Source organism: Equus przewalskii, chromosome 2 (assembly GCF_037783145.1).
Source record: "Equus przewalskii isolate Varuska chromosome 2, EquPr2, whole genome shotgun sequence".
Lineage (NCBI taxonomy): Eukaryota > Metazoa > Chordata > Mammalia > Perissodactyla > Equidae > Equus > Equus przewalskii.
Genome location: NC_091832.1, coordinates 59747186 through 59759204, shown reverse-complemented (window position 1 = coordinate 59759204; position 12019 = coordinate 59747186). Strand labels below are relative to the sequence as shown.

Genomic DNA, 12019 nt, shown 5'->3' with positions numbered 1-12019 from the left:
ATGGTAATATATAAATAAGTAAATCATACTCGTTTGTTTGTTTGCTATGCATCATGAGCAAATGTTTAGGACGGTCTCACTTGAACAGAGAGAAAGGTCAGCTGTCAGGCAGGGTAGACATGGCAAGCACAACAGCACTGACACATAACATATCTGAACTGTAACCAGAAGGGCCAGAAACGATTTTCCTCCAGAGATACTTCCACTTTCAAGATACATCTACACATTTATTTCCAATCACATTTATTTACTAAGTTACACACAGCATATAGACTCATAAATTAATCTCTGACTTGGAGGATTTCCATCTATTTTATGAGATCTTTATTTTAGTTGTCATTTGACATTAGGTCACAATACTGTGTTGTATCCTGGGGATAAACAGATGAATTGGACATGGTTCTCTGGCCTCAAAGAAGTCACTTTATTTGGGTCTAGTTCAGGAAACATGGCATGAAGAAAATGGATCAATTTCATCTGTGAAGGAGGTTAAGGTCCCAAAGACATCATGAAAGAAGTGACATTTAGCTGGATCTTAAGGGATGAGAAGGATTTCACCTGGCTCGGGAAGAGGACAAGAGGAAGCCAGACCAGCAAAAGGCAGAAAGCACTAAAGCATACGCTTTGTGTTACAAGTCTCTAAGTCCCCTCGCCCCCAGCTTGTGTCTGTCATCTCTAATAAGACTAAGCTCTGCAAGACAGGACTGTGTTTTCCCTCGTTCGTATTTGCCCTGTGGGTAACAAAATACAACTAGTAAGGGTCTGCTAAGGGAATGAAGTGCCAAATGAGTAATATAAGCAAAGAGACATCCAGAAATTGAGAGAGCAGTAAAGATTACAAACATTTATTGAGAGGAAGATGGATTAATTGTTCCCCAGAAAATTAAACACACAATTTAAACATTTTAATCGATTGAAATTTCATAGATTATATCTGCTCACACACACCAGAATCATAACATCAACTATTAGCAGTTGCTCTGCGCACCAAATAGCTTTTCTTACCTGCAGCCACTCTCTTTCTATCAGGGCCTCAAAACCACGGATGGTCCTGCTTCTTGGTTCCAAGATGATCTGGGCCAGGGAGGTGACCTGAAGTGTGGAATCCGTTCCTTCTGTTCCATGAATCAATATGGATGCTCCTTCCCTGACAGGAAAATCCAGAGTACAAATGAGATACTCCCAACATGGTCAATCAACTCTGTTAATAATAAACATTTACTGAGTACAATATTTCAAAGTCTTATGCATTCTGCACTGTCTAGTAAGGCTTAGAGTCTAAATAAGGCATATGAAGAAAGCTTCCCTTGGGAAAAAAATAAAACTATGAGTCCCAAATTTCACGTGGCAAGAACCCCTTAAGTTCTAACAAATTTCACAGAAACTGTTAGCTGAATTTTTTCTCCCTTTATAAAACTGAAAAGCAGTCCTTATCACATACAGTAGGTGCTTACCTCTTCTGCTTTAATAGTTGATTAAAGCCTTTCCTCATCAAACCTAGAAACATACACTTAAAGCTATTTTTCTCTATCTATCTGACCTTGATTCTACCTTTCCACCATCAGCTGACTGTAAGGACGCCTTCATAAACTGCAGTGGATCTAGGAAACAAGTCCCAAACCACTCTTCGAGAAACATGAAAAGAAGAAGCAGCAAAAAAAAAAAAAAAAACCCATAAAACTATTAATCTAGAAAGTCTGTGGCAATGATACCTCTATACCACAATACTTAGGAGCCATCTGAGACTACCTTATTCTAAAGAGAGTGAGAGAAAACACTAAAAACTAAATTAACTACATCTTCTCCCCTCCCCTTCTTCCACCTCTTTTTATTGAAATGACAGAGAAGAAAATTTTGCAAAAAAGGAAAATAAGCTCACCTCTTTCACATAAAAGTTTCATGTTTGGTTTCTACTATTAATTCTTTCCCCATGTATGTATATACTTTACATAGCTATAACAAAAGGTAGATTTCTTATTATTTCTACTTTTGTTATAAACATTTTCCCATGTTTCTATGTCATCTTTAGAAGTATTGTATTAATGGATATATAATATTCTATTAAGTGATAAACGACCATTTACTTAATCCTCTGGCTGGACATTTAGGTTATTGCCAATTTCTGTTACACTGTAGATAATGTACTTAGCTTTTCTGTCTTTTGCTGAATTATTTAAGAGTTCTTAATTTAAAAATAAGAATCCCTGATGTTCACCTATGGTTAGGTTAACAACCTCATTCTTAGGGTGAAATCTAATGATTAAGCTGAAGGGTATGAGCAAGTATTTTAAAGCTTCTGAATATACTGAATATGTATCTTAGTTATCTGTGATATATTCTGAATTCAATTCAATTAATTTAAGGTCTGTTTTTACATTTTGAGTAATTAATTTTAAGGGCAGACTTTTATGGAGGTATAAGTAATAAACTAATATGTATCAGAAAAGGGAACCCAAACATGGCAAAATAAACCAAAACCTTCAACTCTTCTAAGAGTGTGGAAGTCCCTGTTTCTTTAAGATGGCCAGCCCAAACTAAACAAAGGCAGAGATGGCAAACACTGTTCTGTACCTAAGGTTGCTTTGATCTGCATCATCTTGTTATTATGGCTGAAAACCATGACAACATGGTGTTAAGTGTCTATAACAATTCACGTTTTGTAAGAAAACAGAAGCCTCTGTACTCATCATGTAAGGGGAAACCTTTTTAACTTAGGTTAAAAAGAAACAAAACCTTTAATATTAACACCTCATCATTCTGTATTATTCTTTTCTCTACCACAGAACTTTGGTCTCTAGCTCCCATATTTTATTAGATAAACGAGCTTTGCCTAAAATAAAGGTTATTGACAGCCTCGGAATCCTGACACTAAGAGTCTCTACCCATTTTTGGTTCTGTCACTATCTCACCACAGGATCTTAAGCAATCCATTCTATTATCAATTTCTCACTAACCACAAAAAAATTACATATATATTTCCCCAATTTGGAAGCATCAATAAAACAAATTGAAGTCTCAAAGAAAAGTGCCATCCAACTAGGTAGTGGCAATACTTATACCTACCTATTGTTTCAGTGGGAATCCCCTTCTTAAAAAGGGCATTCTAAGCTTCTGCAACAACTTATACCAATCCTTCTGCCTCTGTTCAAGTCTTCTGCCTCAAGTCTCAAGGATTGGCAACCTTCAACTGAGTGAATAAACTAAAATCACTTCATATACTCCACATCACTGCCATCAGGTTTTCCCAACTCGAGATCCTGATATCACTGCACATATCAAGTAGTTTGTAATAAGATGTCTGAGAGATCAGAACCAGTTTACTGTGAAACAAAACTACATGTTTCCTTCCATTGGTATTTCAAAAGTAAGAAGGCAAGTTTGGCCCTCTGGGAAAAAATAGGAAAACTCCTTTTCATTCTTTTTCACGGTGTAAGAAAAGGAAAATTGGTAGATTCAATTTAATTTATAGAAAAAATAGGTCCTTTAGTACTTAAAATATTTGTGTCATTAAAGATATATATTTGCTACATGGTTCACATTCATTCAACAAACATTAACTATCAATTCAATGTCAGAATCTATGCACATACTTCACTGATAACTGAATGGCACTGACTATCTTACATAGTAATTTATAAAATGATCTGAACATAGGACATACAATAGGCACAAACTTTAACATAATATATAAACATATGTCTGGATAAAAGCAAAGTGTAGTTAGCAGTGCATGTCCCATTCCAGAATGCTGAAATGCACTTTACCTGTCGATACACTGAGCCGCTAGACAGGCTGTTGTAAGAATCTCTTTGATGTGAGTCAGCCAGTTCGAGGCTTCCAATTTACTGAGCCATCGGTCCATATTATGTGTTTGGTCATTACAAGCTTCCACGAGTTTGATTAAGCTCTCCTGAAGAATGTGATACCTTTAAAAAACAAGGAAAAGTAAAAAAGAAAACAGAAAATAGAATGATGAAGGAAGAAACCAAACCAAAAATTCAGCCTCCAATATATCAAAGAGCAAAAGTAGCTCAAAATACTATAAAAAGATTTACCTTGCTATACAATAACTTGAGGATTAAAGACTGAAAAATGACATTTAAACATGGTTGCAAAGATGCTTAAAATGCCTATCATGGTAAACTGTTCCTCATCTGATCAGATTAAACCCAGTTTGCATAGATGGATTATCTGACCGGGGAGACAGCCAGAGCACTGCATTGTATGACAGGCCACAAGACAGCACCACTGACATGTGCAATCCTGTTCCCACGGATCCAGCATGAGATACCTGGGACCGTTAGCACGATGCCCCAGGCCAGCTCAGACACCATTGTTTTATTAGCTCCAACTCCCACCTACCCACCCAGAAGCACGCCTAAGGCACCACTTGCAAGCATAGCCATGAGCTAATATAGGTGGAGGAAACAGGGTGTGAGAACAGGTAGGTATGTGGGAAACTGAAACTCTAAAGTCTTTTGACTTAGGAAAATCTAATTATCCTTAGCATACCTGTTCAGTAAGTTTGGTAACCACTGATCTACAAGTAGAGGAGCAGACCTTGTAGTGATGAAATTTCAGGGCTGACTTAGAGAAACAATGCTATTTGACTAAAACTCACCTGCATGCATCCAAGATGCCCATTAAGTTTTCTGCTTATCATTTAAAACATAATGACAGGATATGCAGCCAATTTTTGACTCTAAGTTAGTGCGTAGGTTAGTTTAAAAACCTGTGATTTTTGAACAGGCAAGGGCTCACCCACTCTAATGAGCTTCAAATAAGAATCCATCTCTGTCTCCAGAATCTTTACCTCTCAATGGACTTATGAATCCGCCTCCACTGGGGATAGTGAGCTTCTTGTTCAAAGCCGCCTCCTTTGGCTCTAGCTTGCTGAGCTACAGTTAGAGATCGAGTGTCAATGATGTAGCCACGTTTTCCTGCCCTGAGGGTAGCATTTATCAGCTTCTCATCTTCTTTGCACCGTCTGCCATTTGTGCCAGTGAGTGGCTGACCACTTCGCATAATTACCTAGAAGCGCAATGCAGTTTAAAATTTAATAGTAGCTGTTTTTAACGTCTCTGAAAACAGAAATGAATTAGCTAGATTAAGAGTATCTCAAAAACAACTGTGTGACACTTTGGAGATGGATTTGATGCCAAAACAAATAAATATTTCTATATGCTGACAATAGTTAATAATTGTAAAACAAAAATAAGCTTTGCATTTTTACACAATTTTTCTTCCTAACTCAAAATACTTTCACATGATAAATTATAGTTTCTCTTTAAGATCAAATGTTACAATTCATTTAGTCAGTGAATTGATTACCCAGTGGACCTGGCCTTGTAATGAAGATAATAATAATGGCCTGTGTGCCAGCAAACTTTTACTTCAACTACATAAACTTAGGGTTGGCAGATTTTATCAAGAATTATAAAGAGAAAAGGCACCAATGGCAAAATAAAAAAGCCTATGAAGTATTCTTCTTGTTTGGGGAATCATTTTCAATATCTTGAAAGTTGCTTATCTATTATTCATTCTCTGGTGGCCTCCTTCCATCTTTTTGCTATTCCAGGATTAACCACTTGTCTCCAAAGACTACCTATGTTTTCAAAGGTTTGCTTTTGAAACTTTTCCAAAGAAATCATTCTCTCTTATACGGATCTCTTCCCTGGGGAATAGTTCAGAGTTACTTCAATTTCACCCCACAATATACACTGTTATCTTTACCTTGAAATTTAACATGATCAAGAAAGGTCAACCAGAGGATGACAATGGCTAACTCTCCGACTGTGTTTACCATGTAAATGGACAGCATATTCAGTATCATTTGTTAAAATGCGTTATAATGAACCCTACTAAACAGAAATACTACTGAGCAAGCAGGACAGATGATCTGATGCCCAAGGAGCAAATTTTTAGAATCTTTTCATCCTAAATATCCATGTTTTACTTGTTACCAGGGTTCAAAAGAAAATAGAAGATGGCTATAACTTATCCACTAATATACTATGGGTTTCAATATGAGAAGCAGAGTTTATTGACTGAGAGAAAATAAGAGGAGAGAAACAGATTTAGAAAATATTTAGAAAACAAATACACAGTGAGCACTTGCCTATTCCACTCCTGACTCCCGTGTTTACTTAAGTTGTGACTAATGACATGTGTCACTCTTCTCCCTTTTGAAAATAAAAACGTTTGCTCAATTTACCTTTCAAAGGGAAATTTGGTGAGAATAATTAAAATAAAGTATCTTACCATTATTCTGGTCAGATAAATTTATTTTTCTACCTAAGAGTGTTACTTTAAGAATCAAATGAACATTAGTTCCCTTTGTACTGAGTCCTGAAGATAAACCTAGCTTGGGTTTTTCTAAGGTTGAGCAGCATCATAGAAAGAATTCAAAGTCATATCCTTATCACAGAAAACACTCTACTCCTGATTCCCTAAAGTTTAAACGAAGGAAGTCCTAGCAGGAGAGACCAATCACTTCAGCAACCAAGTACACAGAAAGGGGGAAGATTTCTAAGGAAAGGTTCTCAAACCTAGTCTTTCAGTAGCTCAAGCAGCAGTACAGTACACTTACCATTCCGTTTTTTTTATGATAATAGCTGAGTACTGGGAAGCGTCCTCCATGTCGAAATGTAGCTACTTTCCGAAGAGCTTCATCATCAATGGATTTGGGCACTATGACAATTGGCGGGTACGAGGGGCAAACAGCAAATTCCTTATTGACATAGCTTAACCTCCATTCACTGGTCTGAAAAACAGAAAAAAGTTCAAAGCTAAGGAAGTATCTCAATGTCACAAAATAATCTGAAAACTTTTGAAGGACCTTACAGATCAACTGTCACACAACGAAGACACCATCTCTCAGGAATTTAATAGATGAATATCTAGCCCATACTTAACTACTGCCAGAGAAAAGGAGCTCCATTCTTCAGAGTCAGCTTCCTGCAATGCTAGGTACCCCTAGTTCCTAGAAAGTTCTTCCTCATATTGAGCAAAATACGTTGCTCTGTAATTTCCTCTATTGGTTTTTACCATGTTTTCAGTACAAGTTCCCTATTTCACATGGCATCCTCTCAAACATGTGAAAGACAGTTGTTTCTCCCTTAGTCTTCTATTCTCCAAGTTAAATATATTAAGTATATCCTTGATTATCAGGGCCAACATCATCTCACTCATCCTTTTATGGGTACCATTTGTTAATGGTACTCTTCAAGTATAGCAACAGGAAAACTATAATATTCCAGAAATGCTTAACCAGAACAGATGAGAACAAAGCTACTACCTATTCTAAATCCCTTGTTCCTTTCTGTTACTTAAAAAGGAGAAAAATAAAGAAAGACTCGTAACATCTTAAAACAACAGCGACTTAATACTAACAAAAATCACACTCAGAAGTTAATGAAATAATTTCTAACTCAGTATGCTAAGGACTAAATTATACAATATAAAACTATCAAATGACAACTTATTTCAAACATCAAAAATGAAAACCACTTGAAGACTGTAAAAAGCTTTTTACAGTAAAAGAATAAATAAAATTATGTATATGTAAATTTCAATATATTCCTGTAAATCAGAGTTGGCCTAACATATTGGCCACCAGGAGGATAAAACTAGATGTACTGTAGGACAAAGTATTCTTTTAAAAAGCTCTTTTATACAAGATACAATATTGCATTTTTAAAAATTTTTTGAGTTTTCAAAATTATTCTTTATCGGAGCACGTCTAGGTGGGCTGCAACAGTAGGCACCAGCAGCCTGAAGCCCCCCCGTGATGGCCCTCACGGCAGAAGAGGGAATCCAAAGGACCACTGTGACTACAAGGAGGGGCCCAGGCCCAGTTAGCAACTGCAGACAGGGTTCCTGGTTGGTGCAGTATAAACAGCTGCTCCCCCACCACACCAGCAGAAACAAGTGGAAGGAGCAACTAATCTCTATCTCTATGCGGAGGCACAAATCTACAACATCAAGCAATATGAAAAAATATATTAAATCTCCAGAACAGAAGGAAAATAACAAATACACAGACAACAATCCCAAAGAAAATGAAATATATAACCTAAATGACGATGACTTCAAAACAGCCATCATTAAAATACTCAATGAGTTAAGAGAGAATTCAGATAGACAACTCAACGAGTTCAGGAGCTATGTCACAAAAGAGTTTGATACGATAAAGAAGAACCAAACAGAAATACTGGAAATGAAGAACACAACAGAGGAGATTAAGAAAAATCTAGATGCACTGAACAGTAGGGCCGATAATATGGAGGAAAGAATTAGCAATTTGGAAGATGGGAATATAGAAATGCTGCAGGCAGAGGAGGAGAGAGAACTAAGACTAAAAAGAAATGCAGAAACTCTCCGAGAATTATCCGACTCAATTAGGGGATGCAACATGAGGATTATAGGTATACCAGAGGGAGAAGAGAAGGAGAAGGGGGCAGAAAGCCTATTCAAAGAAATAATGGCTGAGAACTTCCCAAATCTGGTGAGAGAGATGGATCTTCAGGTGACAGAAGCCAATAGATCTCCAAACTTTATCAATGCAAGAAGACCAACCCCACGGCATATAGTAGTGAAGCTAGCAAAAGTCAATGACAAGGAGAAAATACTAAGGACAGCCAGGCAAAAGAAACTAACCTACAAAGGAACCCTCATCAGGCTATCAGCAGATTTCTCAGCAGAAACTTTACAGGCTAGAAGAGAGTGGAATGATATATTCAAAAATTTGAAGGACAAAAACCTACAGCCGAGAATTCTCTACCCAGCGAAAATATCCTTCAAATACGATGGAGAAATAAAAACTTTCCCAGATAAACAAAAATTAAGGGAGTTCATTGCCACAAAACGACCTCTTCAGGAAATCCTCAGGAAAACCCTCATTCCTGAAAAATCCAAAAAAGGAAAGGGGCTACAAAACCAAGAGCAGAGGAGATAAGTAGAAGGACAACAACAGAGAGTAGCAGCTCTTCTTCGGAACAGATTAAACCATGGGACGAGAAACAAAGGAAATTGAAGAAAACCGGAAAACAAGACATAAAATGGTAGTGGTAGGCCCCCACATCTCAATAATCACTCTAAATGTAAATGGATTGAACTCCCCAATCAAAAGACACAGAGTGGCAGGATGGATCAAAGAACAAGACCCAACAATATGCTGCCTCCAGGAAACATACCTCAGCCCCAAAGACAAACACAGACTCAGAGTGAAGGGATGGAGAACAATACTCAAAGCTAATAATGAACAAAAGAAAGTAGGTGTCGCTATACTAATATCAGACAAGGTAGACTTCAAAGCAAAACAGATAAAGAAAGACAAAGAGGGACAGTATATAATGATAAAAGGGACTCTCCACCAAGAAGACATAACACTTATAAATATATACGCACCCAACACAGGAGCACCAAAATTTGTAGTTCTTAACAGAACTAAAAGAAGACATCAACAACAATACAATAATAGTAGGGGACCTCAACACACCATTAACACCAATGGACAGAACATCCAGACAGAAAATCAACAAGGAAATAATAGAATTAAATGAAAAATTAGACCAGACGGACTTAATAGATACATATAGAACACTTCATCCAAAAACAGCAGGTTACACATTCTTCTCAAGTGCACATGGAACATTCTCAAGGATTGACCATATTTTGGGAAACAAAGCAAACATCAATAAATACAAGAGAGTTGAAATAATATCAAGCATCTTTTCTGATCATAATGCTATGAAACTAGAAATCAACTACAAGAAAAAAGCAGAGAAAGGTACAAAAATGTGGAGACTAAACAACACGCTTCTGAACAAACAATGGATTGTTGAAAAAATTAAAGAAGAAATCAAAATTATTATCAATTTTAAAAAGACAATTTCTAAAAGATTCATTATTTTAAAAAAAGAAGTTACCTGTTTCCTGATCACCCATTTCCTAATTCTCTTTCCCCAGAGGCAACCATTTTCAACTCTTTTGCTTTTTTCCCCCTTTTTGCTGTTTACTTCCAAATTTCTAAATAACATAATTATACTGCTATTTCTTGATTTTTCACCATTAGGTATTACTTATTGATTTCTTGCTCTAGAGAATAATATGCTTCTCTTTGATCTGCAATATCATTTCTGTCATATATTAAGTTTCCATACATATAAGGCTTTCTATTCTGTCCCACTGATCTACTTGCATTAAGTCCCATAGGTTTTAGAATAAGCTTGATATTTGGTAGGCTGTCTCCTCTCCCTCCTTTTTGTTCTTCAAGAGTACCTTGGCTCCTTTTGGTCCTTTGCTCCTTCATGTAACTTTTATCAAATTCTATGTAAAAACCCAATGGTTTTAATAAGATTGCACTGACTTCAGAGAATGATTTGGAGACAATTACCTCTTTATAATATTCAATCTCCCTGTCCATGAGCAAGTCTTAATCCACTTTTTTTAAAGCTTTCTTAATTTTTTCAATAACGTTTTATAATTCTCTCAATAAAGGTCTTGCATATCTTTTCTTAGATATGCAAGAAAGGCTTCTGTTCCTAGAAGCCTTAGATTCTTGTTGCATGTTGTCAAAATTGTGGTTGGTGTAGAGAAATGTCTACAATCTCAAGATCCTTTCAGTTTCCTATGTAGACAAGCATAGAATCAACAAATAATGACAAGTTTGCTTCTTTCACTTCAATTCTTATACTTTTTATTTTTCCTCCTTGTCTACCTGAGCTGGCTAGGAGTAGTGGTGATGGGCAGCCTTGTTTCCCTCTTGAACTCACAGGGAATGATAAAAGATTTGCTTTTGGTATGTTTTTGTTTTTGGTAGCTCCCCTTTATCAGATTAAATAAATTCCCTTCAAATCTAATTCTGCTAAGCATTTTTATTATGAATAAATGTTTAATTTTATCACATTGTTTTTTCTCTTCTAATTTTGTTATACCATGTATGTAATTTGTCTTTTCTCTCTGGCTAATTTTGTAATATTCTCTTTGCCTTACTGTTCAATAGTTGGACAACAACACATCTAAATGAAGATTTCTTTTTGATTATCCTGCTTGGTGTTTCCTGGGATACTTAATCTAAGAATTCGACTTTCACTGATTCTGGAGAATTCTCAGCCATTACCTATCTGAATACTGTCTTTCTTCCATTTTCTCTATTATCTTCTTCTTGAACTCCCATTTAATAAATATTGGATCTTCTTCCTTAATCATCCATGCATGTCTAATTTTTCAATCATTTTTTTCCATCTTCCTTATTTCTCCATTCTGTGTTCTGAGTAATTACTTCAGATCTATATTCCAGATCACTAATTCTCTTTTTCTCACCAGCTACATAACCTTTACATTACTGTATTTTCTCTTTTTAATCAACTTTATTGAGATTTTATTATTTATATGAAAAATAAACTAGATCCAATTAGAGAGCATGATTTCATGAATCTTGACAGTTGTATGCACCCATGAAACCACTGCCACAATCAAGATAACAAATATTTCAATCATCTCCCACAAAAACCCCTTGTCAGGGCCAGCCCTGTGGTGCAACAGTTAAGTTCGAATGTTGCACTTCAGCAGCCCAGAGTTCGCAGGTTCGGATCCCAGGTGCAGACATGGCACCGCTCGGCAAGCCATGCTGTGGTAGGCATCCCACATATAAAAGTGGAGGAAGATGGGAATGGATGGTAGCTCAGGGGCAGTCTTCCTCAGCAAAAAGAGGAGGATTGGCAGCAGATGTTAGCTCAGGGCTAAACTTCCTCAAAAAAAAAAAGAAAAAAATCCCTTGTGTATTTCTGCAGTCCATATTTCTCCCTCCACACCCAAGACTAGGAAATTATTAATCTGCTTTCTGTCACTTTGGTGTCATATCTAAGAAATCTTTGCCTAATCCAAGGTCATAAAGATTTTCTCCCGTATTTTCTTCAAGAAGTTTTATAGTTTTAGCTCTTATGTTTTGGTCTACTGTAGATTTTGAGTTAATTTTTGTGGATAGTATAAAGTAAAAATCTTAAGATTCATCTTC

At 36.4% G+C, this 12019-nt stretch overlaps 1 protein-coding gene across 2 annotated transcripts in view; it reads right to left on the bottom strand.

Annotated features, from left to right (window-relative positions):
* Nucleotides 1-12019, bottom strand: part of MTMR9 (myotubularin related protein 9) — a 58683-nt gene that overhangs the window by 21843 nt on the left and 24821 nt on the right. For both annotated transcript variants that reach the window (XM_008542190.2, XM_070607582.1), the window contains 4 exons: nt 6590-6763; nt 4814-5031; nt 3765-3926; nt 1006-1147 (listed from right to left, as the gene is read on the bottom strand). In XM_008542190.2, coding sequence (XP_008540412.1) covers nt 1006-1147; nt 3765-3926; nt 4814-5031; nt 6590-6763 — 696 coding nt within the window. The remainder of the gene's footprint in view (nt 1-1005; nt 1148-3764; nt 3927-4813; nt 5032-6589; nt 6764-12019) is intronic.